The sequence below is a fragment of the Monodelphis domestica genome, chromosome 2, assembly GCF_027887165.1.
Source record: "Monodelphis domestica isolate mMonDom1 chromosome 2, mMonDom1.pri, whole genome shotgun sequence".
In the NCBI taxonomy this organism is placed as follows: Eukaryota; Metazoa; Chordata; class Mammalia; order Didelphimorphia; family Didelphidae; genus Monodelphis; species Monodelphis domestica.
Genome location: NC_077228.1, coordinates 394,031,163 through 394,058,740, shown reverse-complemented (window position 1 = coordinate 394,058,740; position 27,578 = coordinate 394,031,163). Strand labels below are relative to the sequence as shown.

At 34.0% G+C, this 27,578-nt stretch overlaps 1 protein-coding gene across 26 annotated transcripts in view; it reads left to right on the top strand.

Moving 5' to 3' along the window:
• The window catches only part of TRDN (triadin), a 547,971-nt gene that overhangs the window by 252,490 nt on the left and 267,903 nt on the right, over positions 1-27,578 (top strand). For 20 of the 26 annotated variants that reach the window (XM_056818706.1, XM_056818720.1, XM_056818704.1 and 17 more), the window contains 2 exons: positions 7,255-7,314; positions 10,135-10,197. The exons of 2 other annotated variants lie outside the window; for them this stretch is intronic. In XM_056818706.1, the coding sequence (XP_056674684.1) occupies positions 7,255-7,314; positions 10,135-10,197 (123 nt within the window). The remainder of the gene's footprint in view (positions 1-7,254; positions 7,315-10,134; positions 10,198-27,578) is intronic. 4 more of the 26 variants (XM_056818718.1, XM_056818714.1, XM_056818712.1 and 1 more) reach the window with 1 other exon arrangement.

Here is a 27,578-nt window from a genome sequence, read left to right as displayed (position 1 = left end):
CAAAACTGAAGAATAACATAAAAAGATAAACTTGAAAGGAAAATAAAGTTAAATTGTTTGCCTTTCTATATGGTAAGGTGATACATGCAACTTCTAAGAACATTAACATTAGGACAAGAGGAAATATTCTACAAAAGGATGTGATAGTGAAATGATTATATTAGAATGATGTAAAAAATGGGTAAAAAACAGGGATGTCCTGGAAGAAGAAAATTGGCAAAATTTTCTCACATAAATTAGAAATGCAAGGAAGAGCTTAAACAGTGGAAAGCAAAAATAGAAGGCAGGTAATGCTCGCATTGGAATTTGTTCAAAAAGAGAAAATGTTGTGTGTATACATATATACGTTTATATATGTGTGTGTATTCAATTGGTAACACAAATCTATATTAACCAACAGTAGGAGAAAGAGAAGGAGATAAGGGGGAAATGGAAGAGATAAAAGGGAAGAGAGATAAAAGAAGTGGTCAGAAGCAAAACATACTTGAAAGGAAAGAAGATAAAAAGTAAGAGAAGGACAAACAGAAGGAAGTAAATGGGGAGAAATGCATATTAGTAATCATAATTATGAATATGAATGGGATTAACACCTATAAATGGAATTAGATAGCAGATTTGATTAGAAACTATAATCCAACAATATGTACTTCACAAGACACCTATTTGAAACAGCAAAACACAGAGGATTAAAATAAGTGGCTAGAGCAGAATCTATTAAGCTGCAGTTGAAATTAAATAGAGAGGAATAACTATTATGATCTCAGACAAAGTAAAAGCAAAATAAACTTAATTAAAAGGAACAAGCAGAGAAGCTATATCTTACTAAAAACACCATTGACACTGCAATAATATCAATACTAAACATATACATACCAAGTGGCATAGCATCCATATTCTTAAGGGAAAATTAAATTAACTTACAGGAAGAAATAGTGAAATATATTAGTGGAAGACTTCAACTTTCCACTCTCAGAACTGGATAAATGAAACTATAAAATAAATTAAAAAGTCAAAGAGATGAATAGAATCTTATAAAAGTTAAATATGATAGAACTTTGGAGATAAAAAAAATGTATACTCCTTTTTTCTCAGTTTTGAATGGGACCTTCCCAAAAATTGACAATGTATTAGGGCAAAAAATCTAACAAACTGTCGTGAAATAGAAACCCACAGACTCCATATAGACAATTTAGGTAAATTAAGTAAAAAAAAAAGCCAAATTTCTCCAAGTCAAGGTAGAAAGTTAGATTTTATTGGAAGAGGGACAAGTCCTCCAATAAAAGCATTCTCTTGCATGTAATACATTGTCTGACCCCCAGCAGGAGATAATGCCCAGAGGCTGAGAGCTGGTTTATATAACAAAATGACATATCAAAAGACATTAGATCATATAGACCTTATTCTAGAAACAGTTACCCAATTACAAAGCTGACTGGTTAGTTCATTTTGGAAAGCCCATATTAGTCTTTAGACTAATGACTTAGAAAAGTCAAATGGCCATTACTTCTCTCTCTTCTGATCTGGGAGTAAGGATGAGTATTTTCTCATAGGGAGAGGTGCAAGATGTTTGTGCTATATTGAGACATGAGATTCAGATAGTCAGCATCTTAAGATAAAGGGAAGTACAAATTTAGGGAGGGGTTAGAAATCCTTTTAGAAGCAGTTTTTATGCTTTAATTAGAAATCCCTGTAAAATTATGAATTGTGATGATTGTATTAAGATTATAATGGAATTTATCCTAATCACTTTAGAATCACAATACTGATTATCTTAAACCTATCACTATCACTAAAATCCAATCAAGTATAAGGGGTAAGGATCTTTTTCCCCCACAAAACAAATGTCAAGAAGCAGAAATATTAAATGTACTCTTTATAGAAATAACATAATCCTAAAGAAAGAATAAATCAAAGAACAAATCTTAGAAATAATAGTGTCATCAAAAAGAAAGACAACAATGAAATAACATTCCAAAATCTGTAGACTGCAACCAAAATAATGCTTAGGATGAAATCTATAAATTTATAAACACATATTAAAAACATCACCTGTGTATATACACAGTCATATATACTTATCAATATGCAAACATATTCGATCTCTAGGATATAGATTCAGTGGTAGTATTTAGCACAAAGAAACAAGAAATGTATTTGTACAAGAATATTTACAGTAGCTCTTTTCATAGTAACAAAGAATTGTATGTCAAGGGGATGCCATTCAATAGTTGAATGGCTGAATAAGTTTTGGTATATGGTTGTCATAGAAAACTATTGTGCCATTATAAATGATGAGCAGGTTCAGGAGTAATAAAAGATCAGGTCAAGATGGTAAAGCAAGAAACACTTAAAGCCTCAAAAGGATCATGGAACAAAAGACCTCAAAACAATTAGTGGAGTAGCTGAACCATCAGAAGAAGGGTTTAAGCAGTGCTCTAGCCTAGAGCAATGTAGAGAGACAGCAAAGAGGACTCATCTCAGTGTGTTAAGAGAAGGGAGCACTAGACAACCTCAACAGGACTCAAATGCTATATAGCTCAAGTGGCATCAGAAAGTGTATAGCTATCTCAGTCCACCCTAAGCCGGGTAAGACTAGAAACCAATACAATATGGAATAAACAGCAGAGAGATGAAAGGGACCCTGCATAATCTAGCTAGAACAGAGACTGGCATGAACCAGTGCATGACTGAGTTAGGAGCCTAACAAGGTCTAGTAGGATGTGATAGAACAAAATTCTAACCAGTTGAACTAAACAGCCACAAAGGTCCATGCAGCAAGCCACCTGGCCACTTCTACAGAGTGCTCTGTCTGAAACTGAGAGCTGAACTATCCTGAGGCAAAATACAAGAGCTAAGCTTCAGCACATAGACAAAATCAAGGGAAAGAAATAACCCCCAAATAAGCTAAAGACATAGAAAAAGCCTAACTTTAGAGACATCTCAACAAGAGAGATGAGCAAAATACAAACTCAGAAGAGGACAACAATACAAAAATGAAAACATGTGAAGGTTCAAAGGAAAATGGGAATGGATGTCAAGCCCAAAATGAACCAAATGAACCAAAATGAACTGTAAGAACTTTAAAAAAAAGGATAGAAAAACAAATTATATGAAACTTGGGAAAAATTAGAAAAAGAAAACAATAGAAAAAAATCAATGGCTTAGAACAAAAAATTTACTAAAGAAGAGTTTCCTAAAGAAGAAAATACAATGAATTGAATAGGAAAATGACTCCCAAAGAAATAAAAAACCTTCCAGAAGAAAATGACCTCCTAAAAATTAAAATTGGACAAATGGAAACTAATAACTTGAGACAGCAAGGAAAAATAAGACAAATCCAAAAGAATGAAAAAAAATGGACTATTTGAAATCTCTTATTGGGAAAAATACCGACCTGGAAAATAGATTCAGGAAAGACAATCTAAAACTCATTGGATTGCGTAAAAAGGCAAAAAGGAAAAATTGTCCTGATTTTTTTGAACAACAGGAAAAAATAGGAATTGAAAGAATCCACTAATCATCTTCTGAAAGAAATCTCAAAATTTAAAACCCAAGGACTATCATAGAAAAATTCAAGGACTCTCAAGCTAAGGAGAAAATACTACAAGTAGTCAGGAAAAAAATACAGTTCAAATATTGAGGAACCACATCATGATTACATAGCAGGGTCTATGTTAAAGTACTAGAAGGCATTGAATGTGATATTCCATAATGCAAAGGATCTAGACCTACAATCAAAAATCACCTACCCAGCAAAACAGCATAATATGCAGGGGAAGAAATGGAAATTTAATTAAATAAAGGAATTCTAGGCATTCCTAATGAAATAATCAGAGCTAAAAAGAAAATTAAGTGATCAAATTTGATACTCAAAAGAAGCATTAGAAAGGTAAACAGAAGAAAAAAAAATTAAGGGAATCAGTGGGATTAAACTAATCACATTCCTATATGGGAAAATAGTAACTGAGATATTTAAGGTTTCTGTAGTACAAGAGATAATTAAAGTACTTAATATATTTAAATCTATCAAGGGAAACAATGGGTTAAGACTGATTACATTTCATAGGAAAATGATAACTAGAACATTGAAGATACTTATAGAACAAGAGATATTTTAAGATATGTAAGATAGTTTAAGGTAATCGAGAAACAATGGGATTAAACTGATTGCATTATTAGTAAGAAGGTGAGAACTGAGATTGTCACAAGCTGGAGAAATGCTTTTGAGGATTTCTCTAGTCAAAGCTGTTAGGAGCAAGGAGCACTCAGCCTGAGCTGCTTGTGTATCTCAGCAGGCTAAAAGTCAGGCCACAGCCCATGCTGGCTAGCTCAGGAAGCAGAGGAGTGGAATTACAACATATGGTCTTGTCAGCAGACAAGTCTGAGTCTTAGACAGACAGAGAATAATGGAGAACAATTAGACAACTGAGTCAGACATTCATGGGACCTAGGGAGCCCCGTGAATATGTGTTCACGGAGTTTTGGTTTATTGGGGATATGTGTAGTATTTATACTCTATAAACAAAGAAGATATATCAGTAAAAGGTTACATGTCAGAAGTACACATATTTTCTATATGTCAATTAAGTGTATGCTGTCCTTATCAAAATATGCAGGACAATTAAAGTATGCAGCTGCATGAAGGAGTAGATACATTCATCAATCCTAACCTACAAGTCTTCTTCTACTTCGGTGTGTTATCTCTAACATAAAGATGTCTTGAGACGCCAAGAGTAAGATAAGTAAGAGTGTTCTGTCTGGAGAAAAAGCCCAAGGTTATGTTAACCTGTTCAATAATATTTTAACCCGTCAAAAATGTTTTAAGACAATTAAGAAAGCCAATTAGGAAAGCCAGCTCTACTCAAGACAAGATTTGTTAGACCTGCACATTCACAACTTGATCCTTGCCAGAAATCTAGGCTTATCTAAAATTTTGTCTTTTTCTGGCTGCTTTTACCTCAATGGGCCTGTGATGGTGTCCTTATTGACCTGTTATTTTCCCCCACCGACCCCCACTTTTTAAAAAAATTATGAAGCTATAGCTCAAGGATAGAAGCCAATAAATTTCTAACACCATTACAAGTAAATATAATAAAATGTGTACAAAGAAGTACTATAACAATAACAGGAATAGTATGCACCAAAAGTTTAGACAGATTTCAAAAAAAAAATCATGAAATTTAAATGCTTCTTTGCATTTTGAAGCAATTTTAATATTTCCTATTTGCATATAATTTGATCTAGATTATTAATTTCTTATTGCAACTGAATAATATCTAATGAAGAATTACTAGAGTGTTTGTATTAACACCTTGAATGATTATTCTCTGTAATATGAGTGAGTGAGGTCTTATAAGTCTATAGATAGATTCAGGCTCCTAATTATTGACCATGATACTTTTTCATCCAGATTTGTTAAAATAAAATAAAATTTGTTACACGATTGATTATATAACTATAATTACATTTCAGCGACAATCTTGCTTTGTTGGTATCCTATTCATTTCCCAAATATAATCTGATTGTTTAATATACTCAGCTTAATGAATCTCAGTTTGTGTATTGATAACTGATACAGTCACAGATTCAATCAAACTTGCTAGTGATATAATATCAAGTATAACAATTCCCACAGCTCAGTTTAGATTGTGAAGTGATTCATACAATATTTTCAAAGAATGTTTTGTTAAAAACACATATTTGCTGTTGTGCCGATATGTTGTGTCAATTCTAACATATCAATCTTCTACTATGGTGTATTATCTCTAACATAAAGATGTCTTGAGACTCCTAGAGTAAGATAAGTAAGAGTGTTCTGTCTAGAGATAAAGTCCAAGATTATGTTAACCTATTAAAATATTATTATTATAACCTGTCAAGAATGTTCTAAGCCAATTAAGAAAACCACTTAGGAAAGTCAGCTGTACTCAAGACAAGATTTGTTAGACCTGCACATTCATGACTCAATCCTTGCCAGATATCTGGGTTGATATAAAAATGTCTTTTTCTGGCTGCTTTTGCCTCAGTGGGCCTGGGATGTCCTTATAGACCTGTCATAAGATGCTTAAGATATCTCTGATACTTGTACCAAAGATACCAAAAGTATTTAAGATGCTTAAGATACGAAAGGTACTTGAGAATTTTATCACTCTTATGGCAATGTATAGAAGCATATATAGACAGAATGGGAGTTCAGATCAATGATATTTATTAGCAAGATCTTCTAGGACAATTCCAAGGGAATCATGATGAAAAAGAGCATCCACTGTTATATAAGGAACTGACAAAGTCTAAATGCAGATTGAAGGATACCATTTTTCCATTTTATTTCCTTCATGAGTTTTTCCTTTGAGTAAGAAATATGATTTTTCTTTCACAATATGATGAACATGGGAATAAAAAAAGAAATGACAAGTAGGATGGATTCAGAAAAAACCTAGGAAAGCTTATATGAGCACATGTGAAGTGAACTAGAATCAGAACATTTTGCATAATAGCAATAATGTAAAGATGGCCAACTATGACTTACCTGGCCAACTATGACTTACCTACTCTTAACCATGACAGTGATCCAAGATAATTTTAAAAGGCCTGTGATAAAAATGCTATATACATCCCAAGAATTAATGAAATCAAAATACAAATTGAAGCATATTTTTATCTTTTGCTTATATTACCTTTTTTACTTTTTAACCTATTTTCTTTTGTAACAGTTAATATGGAAATGTTTTCCATTTCTTCTCATATATCACTAATATTAAATTGCTTGCCTTCTAAAGGAAGGAATGGAAATGGTAGAAGGGAGGAAGAGATTATAGAAATCAAAATGTTAAAAATGATTGTTAAAAATGTTTACATGTATTGACAAATATTTGATAAAATAAAATAAAACAAACCCTTCTTTGCTTGTTGATTCGGGAAAACAGCATGTGATGGTATCTCAGATACCAATTTGTTAGAGGCAGATTAGGAGAGTCATTAATAAAAGAAATCACTTAGCTATTGAATATAGTTTTTGCTTATTGAGGTTGAAAACATTCTAAAATATAGAATACTAGTAGTATAAGCAAAAATTCTTCATTAAAGACTGATTTTTAAATTTTTTTACATGTTATAGTTTGGCCATTCTTAAACATTGGTTCAAATGTTCAATGTATAGTTCAAAAATGTTATTGCTATATTTTCCTGTAAGATTATTTTAAAATCTGCAATTTCAGTAATTTTAAATATATATACATAAAATTCCCTCCTTAGGAAAAGTAGAAGAAAAGAAGAGAACTCCTGAAAAGAAAATAATTTCTGAAACTGATAAGGGTGAGAGAATTTTAAAGCTATCTGTACAATTTAATAATGTTACATAAATCATTATCATCAGTTATTCAAATTGAAGATGCTGTCATTTTTTTACTGAAGATTTGTTTCATGCTATTAACTACTCTCCCCACCTTGAAAAAACATATAGTATACTATGAATAGATATAACTATAGGGTCAGAAAAACCTGGGCTTATTTTCTGTCTTTGACAAAGTAGAGAGGAGATGCAAATCTAACTTGGGAGGAGGGACTTTCCATCCTGGGGGTTCCCAATACCAATGCTATTACAGATTAATATCAAATATTCAGGTTGGCATAAAGATAAATTTATTTATTTCAGAACCCTATAGTAAATCTGTTGCTATACTTTTAATATCGATATCTTTAGAATTACAACTACAATTAACAAAATTGTCTAGAATAAGTCCAAACAAAACAGACTATATTATATCATATCTTACAGATATAAAAATATGAAATAATATAAAAATTCCTACTAAAGTTGAAGACCCTAAATTCTCAAAAAGCATATCAGAATATGAATATGTCCAAAGTCTTTCTCCAGTTTTTTAGAAACTGACAGTGAAGTCTCTCTGTGATTCTGTAAAGCTGAAGAAAAGGCTTTTGAGTATGGTTCCTTCCAGTCATCACAAACGTGTCTGCCATTGCAGCACTAGCTGAGCTAAGTCCTGCAAGAAAGATGTCCAATTTGGATGAAGGGTGATGACTTTTTGGCTATGGCAACTCTCAAAAATCCACTCAGATAGAAAGAAACTTTATTCTTCATCTGTGGAGGATGTTACCAATATGGACAAATTTTTTTTTTTTTAAAACCCTTACCTTCTGTCTTGGAGTCAATACTGTGTATTGACTCCAAGGCAGAAGAGTGGTAAGGGCTAGGCAATGGGGGTCAAGTGACGTGCCCAGGGTCACACAGCTGGGAAGTGGCTGAGGCCAGATTTGAACCTAGGACCTCCCATCTCTAGGCCTGGTTCTCAATCCACTGAGCTACCCAGCTGCCCCCCAATATGGACAAAATTACAGACACTTGAAATATTGGAATTTAAAGTATTATAACAATTTGATATAATAAAATACCAAATACTACATGGCCATCAATTGGTCATAGGACTATACATATGCTATATGAACTGTTACCATCTTGGTTGTATGAATAAACCTATATTCCACTATCAGAGACTGATGATCCAGAGTTAACTTCATACCTTTCCAAGGTCTTGAGCTAGGATTTTTATTGTATTTATAACAATAGCATTTATATAATACCTTAAAATTGCAATTTATTTAGCATAAAGTATATCAGCTGATCTTCACACAAATCCTGTACGGTAGGTGCTGCTATCGTCTTCATTTTGTAGATAAGGAAACTTGAGCCTGAAAGTTGTCAAGTGGCTTGCTCAGCTTAACACTGTTAATAAGTGTTGAAGGGGAGATTTGAACTCATGTCTTCTTGACTCTTAGGCCCAATAATTTAAGCACTGGGTTATGTAATTACCTAAAATATAATATAATAAAATAGTAAAACAGCATAATACAATGCAAGGTAATATGGTATTACAATGTAGCAAAATGTAACATGTTTTGGGAGTAGTCCTGTATAATCCTCATTTTATTCTGAAGTCCATAGTATGAACACTCCCTCCACTAACATAGATAGGTGATCCATCCATATTGATAGTTTTTGGAAGTCTTCTAGGGAATTGAGATGTCATGTCTTGATTGTTTGAGGTCACACATTTTTTGTGTGGCAGAATACAAATCTTAAAACTTCTTGAATTCAAGACTGGCCCTATCTTTACTATGCCAGGATGTCTTCCACAAAAAAATAGAATAGAATTAGTTTATATATTGTATATAATATTATATATAACAATACATCAATATTATATTATAGATAATACAACTAATTATAATTACATGTAATATAACAATAATATAGTATATTAATATAACATAATAAAATATTACAATTAATAAATAATACATTATGTAACAGGAATTCACTGCAATATAATGATAATATTCATTTATCATACAGATGTACATACATATAAGCATAAAAATACATAAAAGTAATTTTCTAAATAAATGAATAAAAATGACCTGTACAATAAACCATTCTGATTATTTACTAATGTAGCTACAGTCATTAGAAACAATCACAAAAGCCATCTCTGTCCTCTCAGGAAGATTCTAAGGAGTCTCTCTAACTCAGGTTGAGGTGCCTTCCTATAGAGGTCTATGTTTATAATCACAGAAATTATTTATTCGAGGGAAACTCATCAAAATGATCAGCAGTGGCTCTGCTCAACTCCATTATACTTACATGTGGCTAGGAATCAGAGAACATTAGACTACATTATTGTATAAATATTGCAGATGCCCCCAAAATGGAATAATGCAATTTAATATTTCTACCAATAAGAATACTTTTGTGATATTTAACAAGAAGATGGCCCTTACGAGATACTTCTTTCTTTGTCACTTTTTGTTCTTCTTTATCCCTTCCCATTTCTTCTTCTCAGATAATCAGTGTAATATTAGCTTTGAAATCCATTCCTATTTGACTTTCACTTTTGTATTTGAATTTATGATTTTCTAATACTAGTCTGGGTTTGGTGGCTCAATGACTTTAAGCCCTCAAATACCTGAAATAATTCAGACTCAATGAGGTTTCTAAATTTTTATAAACTTATGATTGGTGTTGTTTTAATGTGAAGAAAATTCCCATTTCCTCCCTCTCTCCCTCTTTCTCTCCTCTCCCTTTCTTTCGCTCACTCTCTTTTGTTTCTATATCAGAAAAGGAAGATGTCAAGAAGAAAACTTCTGAGAAGGAGGCTGTAGTTGAGGTTAAAAAAAAAGGTAAAACTAATTCCCTCTCTCTTTCTTTGTGTGTCTCTCTCTTCTCTCTCTTTCTGTCTCCTTCTTTGTTTCTCTCCTATTTTCAATAGGCTTGTTTAGCCTGACAATCCAAACGAAATAGAGACATATGGGGAGAACTTCACTTAACTCTTTTGAATACAAAGAAATTTATATAATCAATTCAACTAGATATTAATAGCTCATTATTTATAACAATGTGCCTAATATGACTATTACCATTCTCAAATTCTAATGTCAAAATATTTAAGATTTTTAGCTATTTTCAATTTCACTAGAAGTAAGGGATTGGTACCCTTTGAGGTGTATATTGTAGGGGTTGGAGATAGGATGTTGTTAAAGTGGGAAGGTCTTCTACAAGATTTGGGGCATAATCTTTACATGAGAAGACAAGTTACTGGCAAGTTACATATATATCATCAACTTGTACATCTGAACTAGTTCAAAAACCACAATTGCAACAATGCTAAAGATGGAAAAGGTATTGTGGGTCATGGTAGTTAATTAAGTTCTACAAGGGGATTGATTTTCCTCACTCTGTTCTATGGACCTTGCTTGTATTTCTCAGCATCATTTCTTCCTGACTTATCCTATTCTCTAGCTTTCTATGATTTTCTGTCAATATGAAGGTTATTCCTCTTGAGATCCTTCCTGTTCTTTATGGCAAAAGTGACTAAGTAAAGGTAGACAAATTCTTTTATTACATATTAATTGTTTTGTATTATTCAGAAGCTATTGCTATAAGAAAGTGCAAACATATTCTAGAAGTGTAGCACATTACATTGTATGGCTATTTATAAAAGTGAATTTAGTAAGTTTCTTAGATTTCTCCAATGTGACAAATTACTGAGAGCTAATCAGTAAAAAACCTGGTTCTTTTTTTTCCCCCATGCTAACCTTTAGTGAAAGAGAAAGATAAATGGTGAAGTTATGGTTTAGGAGGTGTGGGCTATAGCTCCAGGGCCAAAATGATACTGTCTTAAATCCTCAAGAGCTCGAAGAGTGATAAATATAGAGAAAAGTCTCTTAAAAAGGAAGACAATTATAAGAGATAAGTTATACTAGATTTTCACAGATGAGTTATTAAGAGCTTATCCATTTATCTGTAAAATAAATGGAAACTTTTTGACATAATTATCACAGCTAAATGCATAGGATCATAACATTTAGTGGTAGAATGGAAAGAGAATTAACACTGTAGTTAGAGAAACTGAGGTCAAATCTTGCCTATTAACATTTATTACCTGTGTGAACTTGGATAAGTCACATAACTTCCTTGACCCTCAACCATTAAATGATTGTGTTCTACTAGATGACTTTGAAGTATCTCCTAACTGTACTTTTATTAATTAAGAATTTATCATCCTGGATGTTTATGCCATTTAAAAAGATATCAGTATGTTGAGGATGATTTAGATATAGCCTTTATGAAAAGAAAAAAGACACCCTTAAAAATCTTGTGATTTTATGAATGAACAAATGAATGAATGAACATGCTTTTCATTGAATATGAAGATAGCAGTAGTGGCCCACCATCACTAGTGCATATACTTTGAGCTATTTTACCTAGTAATCAGGATTCATTCATCAAATTCTTCTCATAACTAGCTGCATACATTTGAAAAATGCTTAGCTGAGTTGAAGACTATCATCTGTAACCTTCTGAGATGACGAATCTGGAATAAAGATGGATACCCATTTTAGGCTAGCAGTCTGACAGTGAGCACATACAAAGAAAACATGATTTAATATTGTTCAGTTTGGAACAGAAAAGTGACATCATCAGAAAAGGATGGAACCAATACACCCCTCATGCCCCAAAGTCAGAAGATTGTTCTATGGAAACATTGTACTTTAAGGACTTTATCTGTTCAAAATATCCTGTTCAAATTTTGCATTCAAATATCTACGAGCTATACAAAGAAGTTGACCCTATAAAAGTAACACAGAGCATAACTCATAAAAGAGTGTATTGTTTGAATAAGAGACCCTGGAGCAAATTTTATTAAATTCTGCAAAAGCCAACTAAAGCATTTGCCTGTTGATTTTTGCATCCAAGAGTAGATACTGTCACAGAGGGATTTCAAAGAACCCTTTTCACAAGCCTTTGGCCATGGAAATAACATAAAGTTTTTATAGCTACTATACATATAATTTTATGGATTTCAGTTTATGAGCATTTTGTAACAGGTTATTTGAACCATTTACCAGAACTCAAAATAATTTACATGACATATTGCATGCCAGTATGAAATATTAAATTATATGTCATCCTTAATAATTTATTGAAAGAAGCATTTTTTCTTTTATTACTTTCACATGGATGTGCATACACTTGATAGTACATGATTACAGTGACTTTTATAGGCATTTTGCATTTTGCATGCATGTGTTTGTTAAAGCAAGATTCAACAAATGTCTGTGCCACATACAGTTTGAAATCTTAAATGAACTTATGCAGGAAACTAAGAATAAGTTGGTAAATTACCATTAAAACTAAGTGGAGCACTAGTAAGGCTAATAAAAGGAAGCCAGGGAGGCCATTTGGCTTGAACCTTCAGCTTATGAGGGGTTCCTAAAATTTAACTTGCAAAGAATTTTTCTTCTTCAACCATGGACCAAGTGCTTATGAATGCACTTACTAGTTTTAATGCAAGCTATTATAGCACAATGCAAAAAAAGTGAGAAGAGCTGAGTAATTAATATGCTTGAAAGGAATAAAAGTCCTGGATAAGACTCTAGAAAAGTGTTAATTACTACTTTTTAGTACTACCATTTTCTTTTTACATACTGTATTTCCATTGTTTTGTGTACGGCTGAGATCTTAAAGATAGTCATGGTCCTGGATTTTCTGGATTGCTGAGAACATCTATAAGCTAGTACTTCCCAAATAACGTAATGACTCTCAATAATTACCCTATTTGGATCCACATTCTGGCTCACTATTTTTTAAAAGTGACTGTTCAAGCTAATGTAATGAAGCTTCACTACAGATAATTAAACACATACAAATAATTCACCTCAGTCCCATAAATAATCTCAATTTCTCAAGCTAATTGGGCTGCATAATCGCTAATCGCATAATCACAGTCAACAAGAAAATTTCTTTCACAATGGTTCATGGGATACCTGCTGATGATATGTGGCATCTGATTGTTGATAATTGAGAGGTGACTACATTAGAATGTTCATTATTATGTTTATACTTCTTTGGTATTTGAAACAACTGTGTTTTATGATGCTTTTCATTGACAGCCTTAAGGGAAAGTAGGTTTTTGTGATTTAAAAAAATGCTGGGGTATGAGGGACCACAAGATGTTGCTCCATCATATTTATTCCAGCTATGAACCATGTCTAACCTTGAACTAAAGCAATAAAAGTTCAAATGATTTGATTTTGGTTTTAAAGGAAAGTAGATTTTTTGTGGTTTAAAAGATATGCTTGAGTTTAAGGAACTGTAAGATGTTGTTTCATCATATTTAGCCCTGCTGTGAACCATGTCTAACTTCGAACTTACGCAACAGAAGTTCATATGGTTTGATTTTGATTTTAAATTAAAGTAACAGACACAGAATTCAGAAACAAAGAAAATTCATAGTATCATAGATCTTGAATAGGAGGGAACCTCAAGAAACATCTAATTCAACTCTCTCATTTTAAAGGTGAAGAAACTAAGATGTGAGGAGATTAATTATCATGCAGACATTAAATATTTTTTGTTCAGTCATTTTAGTGGCTGACTCTTCATGACCCCATTTGGAATTTTTTTTTTGGCAAAGATACTGGAGTAGTTTGCCATTTTCATTTCCAGTTCATTTTACAGATGAGGAAACTGAGGCAAACAGGGTTAAGCGAGTTGCCTAGGATTACAAAGCTAATAATATGAGGCCAGTTTTGAACTCATGTCCACCTGACTCCAAATCTCAATGCTTTATCCACTGTACTACCTAGCTGTCCTACCAAAAACTAGATATAGGCTTCAATCCCATTTCTTTTGACTAAAAAGCTAGTGTTCTTTCTTCAGTGATTCTTTTTAAGTATATGTAGTTAAAAAAACAACAACACCTTACTTTTTGCCTTTGAATCAATACAAAAGAGCAGTAAGGGCTAGGCAATGGAAGTTAAATGACTTGTCCAGGATCACACAGCTAGAAAGTGTCTGAGGCCATATTTGAACCTAGGGCCTTCTATCTCTAGGCCTAGCTGTCTATCCACTGAGGCACCCAGTTGCAACTCTATCTCAAGTTTTTATATGGAAAATCATGCCTAGCATCTTAAGTGCTGAATTTGTAGTCAGGAATACCTGAATTTAAACCCTGCCTCAGATTGTTACTATCTGTGTGACCAGGGAATTCATTTTCAGGCTTAGTTTCATAATCTACAGAGTTTCTTAGTGTTTTTGTGAGAATCAAATGAGATAACTATATGTACATTATTTTGCAAATCTTAACATGATAGACAAATGTTATGTTTTTTATTTTATTATTTCCACTGATTTGATCTCAATACATTAAGAATCTCAAATTTAATAAATTAAGCACTCTGTCTACTGGGTCACATAGGTATGATGTCAAAGGGGAGATTTGACTGGAGAGACTCAGTGTCTTAACGCCCTTAACAATGTGCAGCTTCTCTCTCCACTCAGTAAGAGGTCACAGTCAATCCTCATTTACTGAGCATCTACTATTTACAGGCACTCTTCTGGAGAAGCAAAGAAAGGCACAAAAATCTGTAGGCTCTGCTCACAAGGACCACATAATCTAATTGGAAAGACAACATGAAAATAATTGTACGAACAAGTTATGTACAGGATAAAATGGAAATAATCACTAGAGGAAACGTGTAAGAATTAAGGCTCATTGTGAAAGGCCCCTCGTACAAGGTGAGATTGTAGTTGGGGTTGGAAGAAAATCAGGGAAGCCAAGAGACAAAGATGAGGACTAGACAGCATTCCAGGCATGATGGGATCCAGGGAATCCAGGAAAAATATCAGGAGTCAAATGATGAAAGAATTTACTGGGACAAATAGCATGGAGATCAGTCACTGGACTTCAGAATGGGGGGAGAGTCCAGAAGAATGTAAGATTTAAGAAGAGTGTTAAGTGAGAGTTGGGGTGGGGGAGGTGACTAAGGAATTTGACCATCAAGCAGAGGATTTTATGTTTGATGAGTATCCACCCAGTGGATAGAGTACAGCTTGGCACCAGGAATACTCCTCTTCCTGAGTTCAGATCTGGACTCAGGCATTTAACTGGCTATGTGACCTTGAGTAAGTCACTTAACCCAGTTTACCTCAGTTTTCTCATCTGTAAAATAAGCTGGAGTAGGCAATGGAAAATCACTCCAGTATCTTTGGCAAAAAAAAAAAAAAAACCCTAACATGCACTCAAAAAGTAGAATGACTACAACTATTAAAGAATAACAAAGTTACGTGCATTAACTTATTTGAGACTTGCAAGAATACTGAAGCAGATATTAAAGCTATTATAATCTCTGTTTTGAAGATAAATAAACTGAGTCTCAGAGAGATTCAATAGCCTGTCCCTGGTCACACAGCTAGTCAGTATCAGAGAAGATATTTTAACATCATTTTGCCTGACTCCAAATCCATCATTATACCTATTGTATCAGATTGAGGTTTAGCATTTCCTAAAATCAAGTAATTAAAATGGCATGGTAGTATGATTAAATTATAGATATTCTCCGGAAGTTTTCTGAAAATGAGTTATTTTAGGTTATTGTAAAAGCTGATGAGAATTTCATTCCCAGAGAGAAACTGAAGAATCACCCTTTGTTTTCTCAGGGGAAAAGTAGACCCCATATGCTAAATTCATTGCTTAGTATAGTTGTTTTGCCAGTTTTCCAAACCTGCTGTTTTTGTTGTTGTTGTTAAAGAGTAAGGTTAATTGGGGAAAAAAAAAACTGTGAAGTAAGAAAGAGATTATGTCACATTTTCTTTTAATGGGCTCAGAATCTACAAAAGCCACATAAACCCAAGTCAACTTCAATTAAAAGCCAGAAAAGGATGAACTAAAATCCCCCCACCCCCAAAGAACTGATGTTCTTTATTAAGTTTGGAAAAAAACTAAAAAAAAAAAGGCTTTGGGGGAGTTTGTTTAAAGAACAATCTGAGAGATGAGAAAGATTTTTTGAAAGATTAAAATCAAATGACATCTACATTTACATAGAAGAAATAATAAGGAAATTAAATTATAAGAAATATAGAAATTTATTTCTTGCAACCTAGTAATTTTCATTTGTTTGGTATTTTAAATCTGGGTATATTTCTTTGAGTCTTCTTATATTAATAACGTTTAGAAAACCAAAAGGAGGAGAGTGTGCTCATTTTGAAGAGTAGGTTAAGGGACAATTTGGAATCCCGCATACCCTTGTACCAGCAAAATGGGTGAAAAGACACAGGATGAAAGGAAGATCGCAATAGTTATGGCTATTGAGGTTGGCTGGAAGTCATAGACTTACTAACTCAAAGTCCAGCTTTTTATACATTATGTTAAATTGAATCAGGTGAAATTTAAAGGAATAAATATAAAGTCCTGCCCTTAGGTTTAAACAGTTAACTAAAAAATCCAGCTTAGGAGAGATCTTCCTTAACAGAAGTTCATGTACAAGATACCTATTTCTTTTCATTTCCAAGATTCCAAATGTATGAAGTGATTGCCACAAAACTTAATGATGAGACATCAGGCTGTATTTGTGTATAGAACAAGGGACATAAGAGTCTCATTGTACTCTGCAATGATTAAAACTCATTTGGAATGCTAAGTTCATTTCTTTGCAAGAACACAGAATCTAATGTGTGTTCAGGGAAAAAGAAAAGGAGATGAAAGTCAAAAATGAAACCTGGTTGAAAAAATTGTGGTTTTGAATCCCAGATGATTTGCCTTCATCTGAGGAAGGATGGGTGTGTGTGTGTGTGTGTGTGTGTGTGTGTGTGTGTGTGTGTGTGTGTGTGTGTGTGTGTTTCAAGCAGAGGAGGAAAAGACTGGCATAGTGCTGCTGTTTTAAATGAGGAGACTTAGATTGATTCTGCATAAAACAAATAGTCACTATTCCAGACCATATAATCCTTCATATTCCCCCTTCCATTTTGTCCATTTGGCCCTGAATTGTATGGACTTGACTTCTCTTCTCTTCTCTTCTCTTAACCCATTACATCTAAACTCAGAGATAGGCTGCATTTCTTCTTCTAACTATTCAGAACTATATTGCTCCTATTCCAGATTAGGAACTCAAGGTCATATTATTATTATTATCTGATGACCATGTCACGTTTAGAAAGGAAACTCATGCTTGTACATTGATTAACTTATTATTTCTGATATATGAACCACTGGCTTACTAATACATATGCCAACATCCTTCCCGCTTCCGCAGGGACACCAGTGATGCTTTTAAAACAAAAGAAAAGATCATTTAGGAGCAGTAGCACCTGACATTTGTATGGCTTCTTTGCCTATATTCTTACATTTGCCCTGGAAGATATTTTACAAATGTGATGCTGAAGCTAAGATAAGCTAAATGCCTTTTCCAAAATTACAAAAATAACAAATATCTAAGATGGGGCTTGTAGGTTTCAGACTGAGTCAATGTTGATTCCAAGCAGAGGGTTCTATCTGCCCAGGCACACTGCTTCCAAGTGGGACTTGATAATGGCCAAATTTCCAAGGAACTGTCACGTGGAAAAAGGAGTAAAACTTATTCTGGGCCACAGGAATAAGGAGGCAAATATCATCTCAGCTCAATCAAAACTCTGATACCTTTTCTCCCGTACTACCTTGCATAGTGAAAGTTTGAGTCTCAAGGAGGAGCATTGTTGCTTGGTAGAATACATGAGTTGTGGTTTGGAATAGTTTTTCAGGTTGCTATAACTATAAATATAACTCTCTCTCTCTCTTTATATATATATATATATGCATATATATATATATATATGTATGTGTGTGTATGTATCTCACAACATGGTGTTTGAAGCTTGTTATGCCAAGTAATATCCATAACTACTACACCTACTGCTACTGGTGCTACTGCTACTGGTGCTACTACTACCACTACTACTACTACTACTACTACTACTACTACTACTACTACAACTGCTACTACTACTACTACTACTACTACTACTACTACTACTACTACTACTACTACTACTACTGCTTCTACTGCCACTACTGCTACTACTACTACTCCTACTATTACTACTACTACTACTACTACTACTACCACTGCTACTACTGCTACTATTGCTACTGCTACTACTGCTACTGTTACTGCTGCTGCTGTTGCTACTACTACTACTACTACTACTACTACTACTACTACTACTACTACTACTAATGCTGCTATTACTGCCACTACTGCTACTACTACTACTCCTACTATTACTACTACTACTACTACTACTACTACTACTACTACAACTGCTACTACTACTACTACTACTACTACTACTACTACTACTACTGCTACTACTGCTACTATTACTGCTACTATTACTGCTACTACTGCTACTGCTTCTACTGCCACTACTGCTACTACTACTACTCCTACTATTACTACTACTACTACTACTACTACTACTACCACTGCTACTACTGCTACTATTGCTACTGCTACTACTGCTACTGTTACTGCTGCTGCTGTTGCTACTACTACTACTACTACTACTACTAATGCTGCTATTACTGCTACTACTCCTACTGCTACTGCTACTGCTGCTGTTATTACTACTCCTACTCCTACTTCTACTATTATTACTACTCCTACTGCTACTATTCCTACTTCTCCTCTTCCTTGCTCCTTCCTCCTCCTCCTCCAGCTACTATTACTGATATTTAGCATTTATAAAATACTTTAAAGTTTGCCAAGCTATTTACAAATACTATCTCACTTGATTATTACAACTAACGTTTAAGATAAGGTATACTTATTATCCCCATTTGCAGATGAATAAACCAAGGCAGACAAAGTCAGAGTGAGTTGCCTGGGTTCATAAGTCATTAAGTTTCTGAGGCTACATTTGATCTCATGTCTCCCTATTCTATCCACTGTGCCTTCTGCTTGCCTGTTGTATTCTAGAATTACAGGTAACCACAGGGAAGCATCCCTATATGGGCAGTTCTAGGGTTTTCCAAGTACATTTTTTCTATCTCTGGGTCTTCGAATGATTCCAAATATAATTCATAATTATAATGGCTCATGTATCTCCACTCACTATGGATCCTAGTTTTGTTCTAATGATTGCAGAATATAATGGAAACTTGTATTCACCTTTTTTAGACTGTTCTCACATGGAAGAATGAGATAGAAATGCTCAAAGACTATCAATCCAAGTTTCAAGGTCATGATAAGTAGTAGCAAACATCTCAGCCGAGCTCAGCCTATCTGGTTGCTAATGGTCATGGACTCTTCTCTGTCCTGCAGCCAGTTGAACCTATCTTTCAGTACTTTTGACTCTGGTCCTGGGGAAAAAAAAAACCCGCAGGCTCTATATTCAACCCAAGATCCTTATCTGCATATCCTTTCAATGTGTCTTGGATGTAGTTAGATATCCAAGAATGAATCACCAATTTTTAAGGACTTGGAATCTACCCCAGAACTTCATGCATGAACATTCTTAGTCTCTTTGTTTTCTTCCATTATTCTTACTTTGCTTAAGGGTCTAAGTTCTACCCATCAGACCAGAAGCTATCACTACCATGTACTATGCCTGTCCTTTTCAAAATCTGGTCCCAAAGTAAGAAGAGTACAGTTTCTAACAGCTGCTTATTAAAATAGTTGCCATCTCCTCTGCCCTATGAACTATTTAGCTCAACATTTTGTCAGAAAAATTCAAAAGAAGCAAACACTTCCAAAATAGTGGGATGCTGCTAAAGTAAAGACTACAGAAGGAAGAACTTTTAAATGCATTTCATATTTAAAGGGCTATCATATGAAAGAAAGAATCAACTTTAAAAAAACCTAATTAGAACTATCCTAAGACACAGTGGTCTTTAGTAAGTGGATACTCCTTTAATGGAGGTTGGTTGCTATCAGTTGGGTATTTTAAAGATGACATTTTTATTCATATATGGTTTGGACAAATACGAATTTGAGGTCCCATACAAATATGAGATCTTTTTAATCTGTGTTTTTACATCCCTTTAGGAAATGGGTTTTTTAAATTCAGTTCTGTTTTAATTCTACTTTATTTGTCATAAGTATCTTAAAAGGTGAACACTAAGTACATTTTTAAAAGTTGTGTGGTCCAACTATTTGTTTTTTTTCTTTCTGTTTTTAGCCTTTTCAGTTGATGCCTTTAATGCTTCCTACCTTAGTGATATAATATAGCAAGATGATAATGGAAACATTGTTCCTAGGTAATCAGGGATAATTAGGGTATGTTTCTGTGATTTAAACTTACCTTAGTTATAGTATGAATAAAGTCAGATAAAACATGGCATTTCCAATGATGTAATAATGGCTAACTGCCATCAGCATGAAGGTCTGTCTTAGGACATTGCAGTAGGAAAAAAATCCAATGATTAAATAGACAATATGGCTAGGGTAGGAAGGAACTGAGCAGTCATCACCACTGATGCATATATTGAACATGAAATGCTTTTAGACAACTCAAGAATTCAGTCAGAAAAAAGGAACTGTTCTTATATTCTGTTAAAATTATCTGTGCTGCAAATTAATGAGGAAAGCATAGAATAAATCATATAAAACTTCTCTGTATTTAAAAGGAATCATATTGCAGGAAATCATTGCAGGACCAAGTAGAAAAAAACAAAACAAAACCTAAATACTATGACGGTTTTGTACCATTCTCACAGTATACTGTCTATATTACTGGATGCCCCGAAGATCAGTTACTTTGATATCATGGGGTCATGCTCATCAAGCATGAATTGCTGCACTATTCTCTTGACCATGAGCAATGAGCTTTTCTTACTGTCTTTGTAAAGGATGGAGTTAGGTTTTCAATATTAAACAATAGAGCAGACTAAAACTGCAAAGATTGCTTTCAAGAAATGTTCCATTTTACTCCATTACAAGGGCATTTTAAGAATTCAAGCATTACATTAAATGAAAATATCAAGAATGCAAAGGCCAAAGATCATGGGAATTATGCTGCTTTCAAACACAATAACCAGAAATCATAATTAGAAGCCTTGAAGACAGAGTTTGAATTGAAAGGATTGAATTTCAAAAGTGGGGTCAAATGAAAATAGCTTGTATAGATGACAATTTAGTAGCTTTGAAGATGGTACATATCCTAGAAGAAAAATGGCAAAGGCTGAAAAAAGGGAGAGTATTACACCTACGAAATTGCTATTGATACAGTGGCGAGAGTACTAAATGTGTAGCAATAGAACATGAATTTGAATCCCAACTCTTGTCATGTCTTACATTTATATTAAGCAAATCACTTAACCTCTCTGGTTCTACTCTCGTCTGCAATATAAGGGGTTTGCACTAAATGACCTTAAAGATCTATCATATGATATTACCCCATGATCTAAGCGGCACATAGGATATTAGAGTAAGAGCAGAACAAAACCCATTTGAGTCAATCTGTGGCTATCTCACAGTAAAGATAAAAATGTCTACTCTAAAGACATATTGTTTTATAGTACAGACCAGTTGGGAGAGCAGCAATGTGGGTAATTCCAGTGTGGGGATCCCCTCCACAGAAGCAGATAAGTAATAGTCTTAGACAGTTACTAGAAGTACTGAGACATTAACTCAACTTATGTTCACACATCCAGTAAGTGAGGCAGAATATATAGTAGCAAAATAATTATTGTACCATTAATCTTAGTATGTTCCATTCTTCTAAATATGACCTGACTACCAACTGAATAAAGGAAGATAAGAATAGATTATTTCCTTAAATGGAGTAGTGGCTAACAGTTTAGAGATAGTTCCATGTGAAATTTAAGGATTAAAGTAATAATATGACTATAATAAACAGGGCATTCTAGTTATCACTCCTGATGTCAATGATGGAGATGAAAAACTTTATTTTTATTTTTTAAATCCTTACCTTCTTTCTTAGAATCAATTGTATATTGGTTCTAAGGTGGAAAATCAACAATGGGTAAGCAATGGGGATTAAATGACTTGCCCAGGATCATACAGCCAAATGTCTGAAGTCAAATTTGAATCCAGGACTTCTGTAGCTATGACTCTCAATACAGTGAGCCACCTAGCTACTCATGTAAAGCTTTTAAGAGAAGAGTTTATTCCAGAAAATGAATATTTATGATGTTTTCTAGAAGCTTTTTGTGCCTATTCCCATGGTACTAGTATTCACCTTTATATTTCCTTTGCAACCAGTTCTATACTCTCTATTCTATTTCTATTGTGGCCTCTGATGAGAAGAAGCTTTCCATTAATAGAAAGCCCTAGAGAAATGGGCTCCAATCCATCTTCAGCTATTTGGCCTGGGGAATGTTTGAGGCAGTTGAAGCTTTACAAAGGCCTTCCTACACAAGACCTTTGTGAGAAAGGTTGTAAAAGTATAATTATCCTGATTTATTGATGAGACAACTGAGGTTCAGGTTAAATGTGCTAGCCAGGTCCAGGCAGTGAACACGAGAACCAACATGCAAACCCAGGTGCCTCATTATTCCTGAAGTAGGGCTTGTTCTACTGTACAGCACTGGCTCATGGTTAACGGAACTGTGCAGTAGTGAATCCTATTCCTAGTCCCTCATATCCTTCCATTGAACTCACCCTTGTTTTTTTCCTGCTGACTAACCAAAGAAACTGAAGGTTTGAGGAGTATGGGCTTGAAGGATTTTCCTTTTGCAAATATACTTGATGCAGCTTTAATGAGATCTTTTTGAACTTCTCTTCAAGATCATTTGTTAATTTAGGTAAATTATAAACTACTGACTATCAGAAATTGGGTTTTGTACTTTTTTCACATTTCTCTAGTGCCTTGCACATAGTGGGCTTTAAAAATATTTGCAATATGAATAAATGAATGAATGAATGAATATGAAATTATCCTTCGAAACCGTAGAGGCAAAATAGAATTTTAAACCAAGATATAGCTGAATGGAATAAATTCTCTTTCAAAATAATGCTACCCTAGCACTTTGCTCCCTAAAATACTTGATAAGAAACAGTTTCTTGAGCCATAATAATAGATTTTATCTTAGTATAGAGTTACCTAGGGCATAAAGAAGCTATCTTGCCTAGAGTCATATAGTCTATTTGTGAGAGAGAAAAAAATCTGGAGCAACTACCTAGGTGACACAGTATAAAGAGTGCTGCAGATGAAATCAGAAAGATTTGAGATCAAATATAGCCTCAGACATTCAGCTGCATGACCCTGGACAAGTCATTGCTTCAGCCAGCTTCATTTTCCTCACCAATAAAACAGGGATAATAGCATCTCACCCCCAGTATTGTTTTGCAGATCAGATGTGATAAAATTTGTAAAACACTTTGGATACTTTAACATATTATTAAAATGCTAGCTATTGTTATTGCTATCATTTTCATTTTTTAATTTATAATATCTTTTAAAAAATTAAGCATTTATTTGTTCTCCTTTCCAAATGAGAAATAGAGACTATAAACTGATAAGACTGGAAAGGTATTGGAAAGGCAGGTTATGAAGAGCTTCAAATACCAGAGGATTTTTTATTTGACCTTGGTGGTAACAGGGAGGCAGTGGAGTTTATTTAGAGGAGAGTGACATGGCCAAATCTGTAGTTTAAGCAAAACCATTTGGCAGCTATGTTGAGGAAAGACTGTAGTGCAGAAAGATGTGTCAACCAGATAAACCAAAAGGCTATTGTAATAATCTAAGCATGGTGTGATGAAGAGCTCTTACACCAGGCCATATTACAGGAGAAAATGATTCCTAAATCTATGTCTCCAGCCCCAAAACTTTGAATTCTAGTCTTGCGTTGTGACAACTTAAATGTTTATTGGAAATATGTACCCAGTTGTCCCATAGATAATTCAGAACCCAAGTCCTCTCTACCATCAGTTTTCCCTTTCATTAATCTATCCCTTACACTGTTCCCAGAGATACCGATCGGATCATAAACCTTCAGTGGAACCTGTGGGCTCTATTGAATAAAAAACCAAATCAAATGTATCATTTAAAAGCTTCAATCTCCTTTCCAGGTTCATTTCACAATGCTTCCTCTTGCTTTTCTCAATTCTGCCAAACCTCTTTTATCTGTATTTGCTTTTCCTATGGAGAGAACAGACTCTTCCCACACACCCCGCCTCCATTTATTAAAATCCTCCCCTGATAAGCACAGGCACCATCTCCAAACCTTCCTTGATATCCCCTAGCTAGAAGTGATTTCTTTTCCCTTGAATATTTTATGGTATTTTATTTAATATCTCCTGTATACTTAAACTACTTTCTAACTTACATAATTCAGGAATTTTTTTATGTCGTCCCTCCCTCCCAACTCTAGTACAATTTAAATATCTTTAGGTCAATCAATGCCTTTTTTGGTGGGGCGTCTTTGTGTTTATTATTCATCCCAAGTATTAAGTGCCTTTTATATAGCAATAGGTGATTGTTAAATATCCTTTAAAGCAGAAAGTTCATTAATTGGGGGTTTTTGACCACTAATCATTTTCTTGAATTGACCTTCCATTTCTGTTTTGTATAAATCCAGAGGGTATGTGAGTACTTGTACTTTTAACTCCTGTGGTCAGCTGACATAGGTTCAAAAATGGAAATTTAGAGTCAATTTCCATGAAAAGATAGCTGCAGTCAAGCCGTGGATTTCATCCTGATTTAGTAGATGAGTCTTCTCCCATTATAGTGACAGAGTCTCAATTAATTGATTGATTTCTTTCCCTATTTATAGGAACCACCACTAAAAACTTTTTCTGATATTAATCTTGGTCTGGAGGTAACTCTAGGTATTCAAAGGCTTTGCTAATGGGTCACAATTTCCTGAAAGTGTCCACAGTGCTTGATAAGGTTCAAGTATGATGTCAGCAATAGACTTTTCATTCGAAGATCCAAACTAATCAAGGGCAGAGAAGGTGATTACCAGGAGCTGTTAACTTATTGATGAATTCTGTGACCAAGGCATCCAGTAAAATAAAGTGTGGTGGTCCTCATATCCGTACAATCTTGCCTTTTTCTACAGAACCTGTGGCAGAAAGGTTGTTAAGAATCACTGTTTTTATATGTATATAAATTTTAAATTAGCTATTGGCAATCTTAATGTGAGTTTCTTTTCTATTGATGTACTACTAGAGGAATAGAATAAATCAATCTTGACAACTTGACTTTTTCTTTATGAATTAAATGAAAAAAAGGAAAAGTTGTATCTACATATGGAAGAGTAACCCAATGATTATACTTGGATAGATAGATGCAGGAGCTTGAAGAGATGCCTTAGTCATGTTCAAATGAAATAAACACCATTTCTGTGTATATTTGGTCATTTATATTGCATTGCTTATGATGAATATTTGCAAGAGTATGAAATTAGTTTGTTTTTTTTGTGGAAAAGGGGTTTGCAGAAAATCTATAGAGGTCTTCACACCTCAATATATTTTTACTTCAATAAACTTATAAACTACTTCATTCAGCAGGCACTTGATTACCTTGCAAAGCAGAAAAATATGAAAGCCAAGGACAACACTCACTTAAAATATAAATTCATTGTGTAAACTTTTACAAAGAAAGATATTAGAAGTTTATGAGCACTATTACCTCATAAAACATTCAGAAACAGTACATGCAAAAATAAATTTGTAGAAAACAGTAAGCTATCTAAATATTGTAGGATAACAACCAAAGGATTCAAAAGTTCTGCCAAGATTTTTATAACAAATAATTTTCTCCTTCAATTCCAATGAAATCATCACATCTGGACTCTAAAAAGATAGACCCCAATAAGAAATAGAAATGACCTTAAATAAAACAAGGAAGGAAAATGATCTTTTAATGATATTTCTCCTAGAAACACCCATTATTTTTTTCCATACCAATAATCTTCCTATAAGTAAATCATACCATGCATCATCTCTGAAGAATTAAAGTTGTGTCACCCAAAGGGCAATGGAAAGATGTATTGTGGATGGAAGAGGCTGAGGCATATCCCCAGAAAAGAAATTTACACAAAAATCACCACAAAATATATCAGCCAAGTGATGGAGAAGAAGAGAAGGTAGGCCAGCCTTGCAGCATATTAGTAACAGGATTCTTTTTTTTCTTTTCTTTTTCACAATTGGATAAAAGTAATGTTTGCTAGTTGATATAAATGCTTGTTAGTTGAAACAATGTTTTAAAAGAGCACAAATGATAGAATGGGGAGGGGTGAGATTAAGGGAGAACATGGGTCACAAAATGTCAAAAAACAATTATTGAAAATTGTACTGACATGTAATCTAGAAGAAAAAACTTAATAATAAAAAGAGCAAATGATAAATGGACAACCAGTGTCTTCCACTGGTACCCACATAATGTCAAGAGATTTATTGATGCAATGGATGCCCCCTACCATGTGCAGGTTTTGTAAGAAAAAATGGAAAATGTTCATAGAATAAGAAAGTATAGATTCATTGAGGGGTACCTGCAAGGATGAGAACACATAGCCAATGAAACACCTAAGTGTTTGCAGTCAAGCCTTTAAGATAAAAGACTGGACACTTTAATTTAGATATTATAGTAAACTAAAATTATTCCAAAGATCTGTGTTAAGCTTAAATAGAAATGGATGAATTTGTAAAGTTTAAGGAGAGGAAAAAAACAAACAAATGGCAGGACAAAATAACAGCTTGAACGTGGGAAGAAAGGTACAGTTAAGAATTGATGACTTTTCTGCAGAGAAAATATTTTAGACTTCTTATAGTAGTTTGACTAAGAATAAAGATAAAAATGAAACCTGAAATTAACTTCTTGTTGTTCAGTTGTTTCTGACTCCTCATAACCCTATTTGGGATTTTCTTGGCAAAGATGCTGGAGTGATTTATCATTTACTTCTCCAGCTCATTTTTACAGATGAGGAAACGGAGGCAAAACAGGGTTAAGTGACTTGCCTAGAGTCACACAGATAGTAAATGGATGAGGCTGGATTTGAGCTCAGGTCTTCCTGATTGCAAGCCCCACATTGTAGCTACTGAACCACCTACCTGCTTTGTAAATATTTTAGTACCCTTTAAGTTTTTATCCAATTAACAGCTGTATGTATGGCCTTTATCACCATTTTTTGATAATAATAGATTTTGTGTTGTGCAGATTATCAACTGTCAGTTATTTGGGGGTAATTTGCTAATAACATCAGAATGTGTGTGTATATATACACACAGACACGCGTGCACACACACACACACACACATATATATGTGTATATATATAT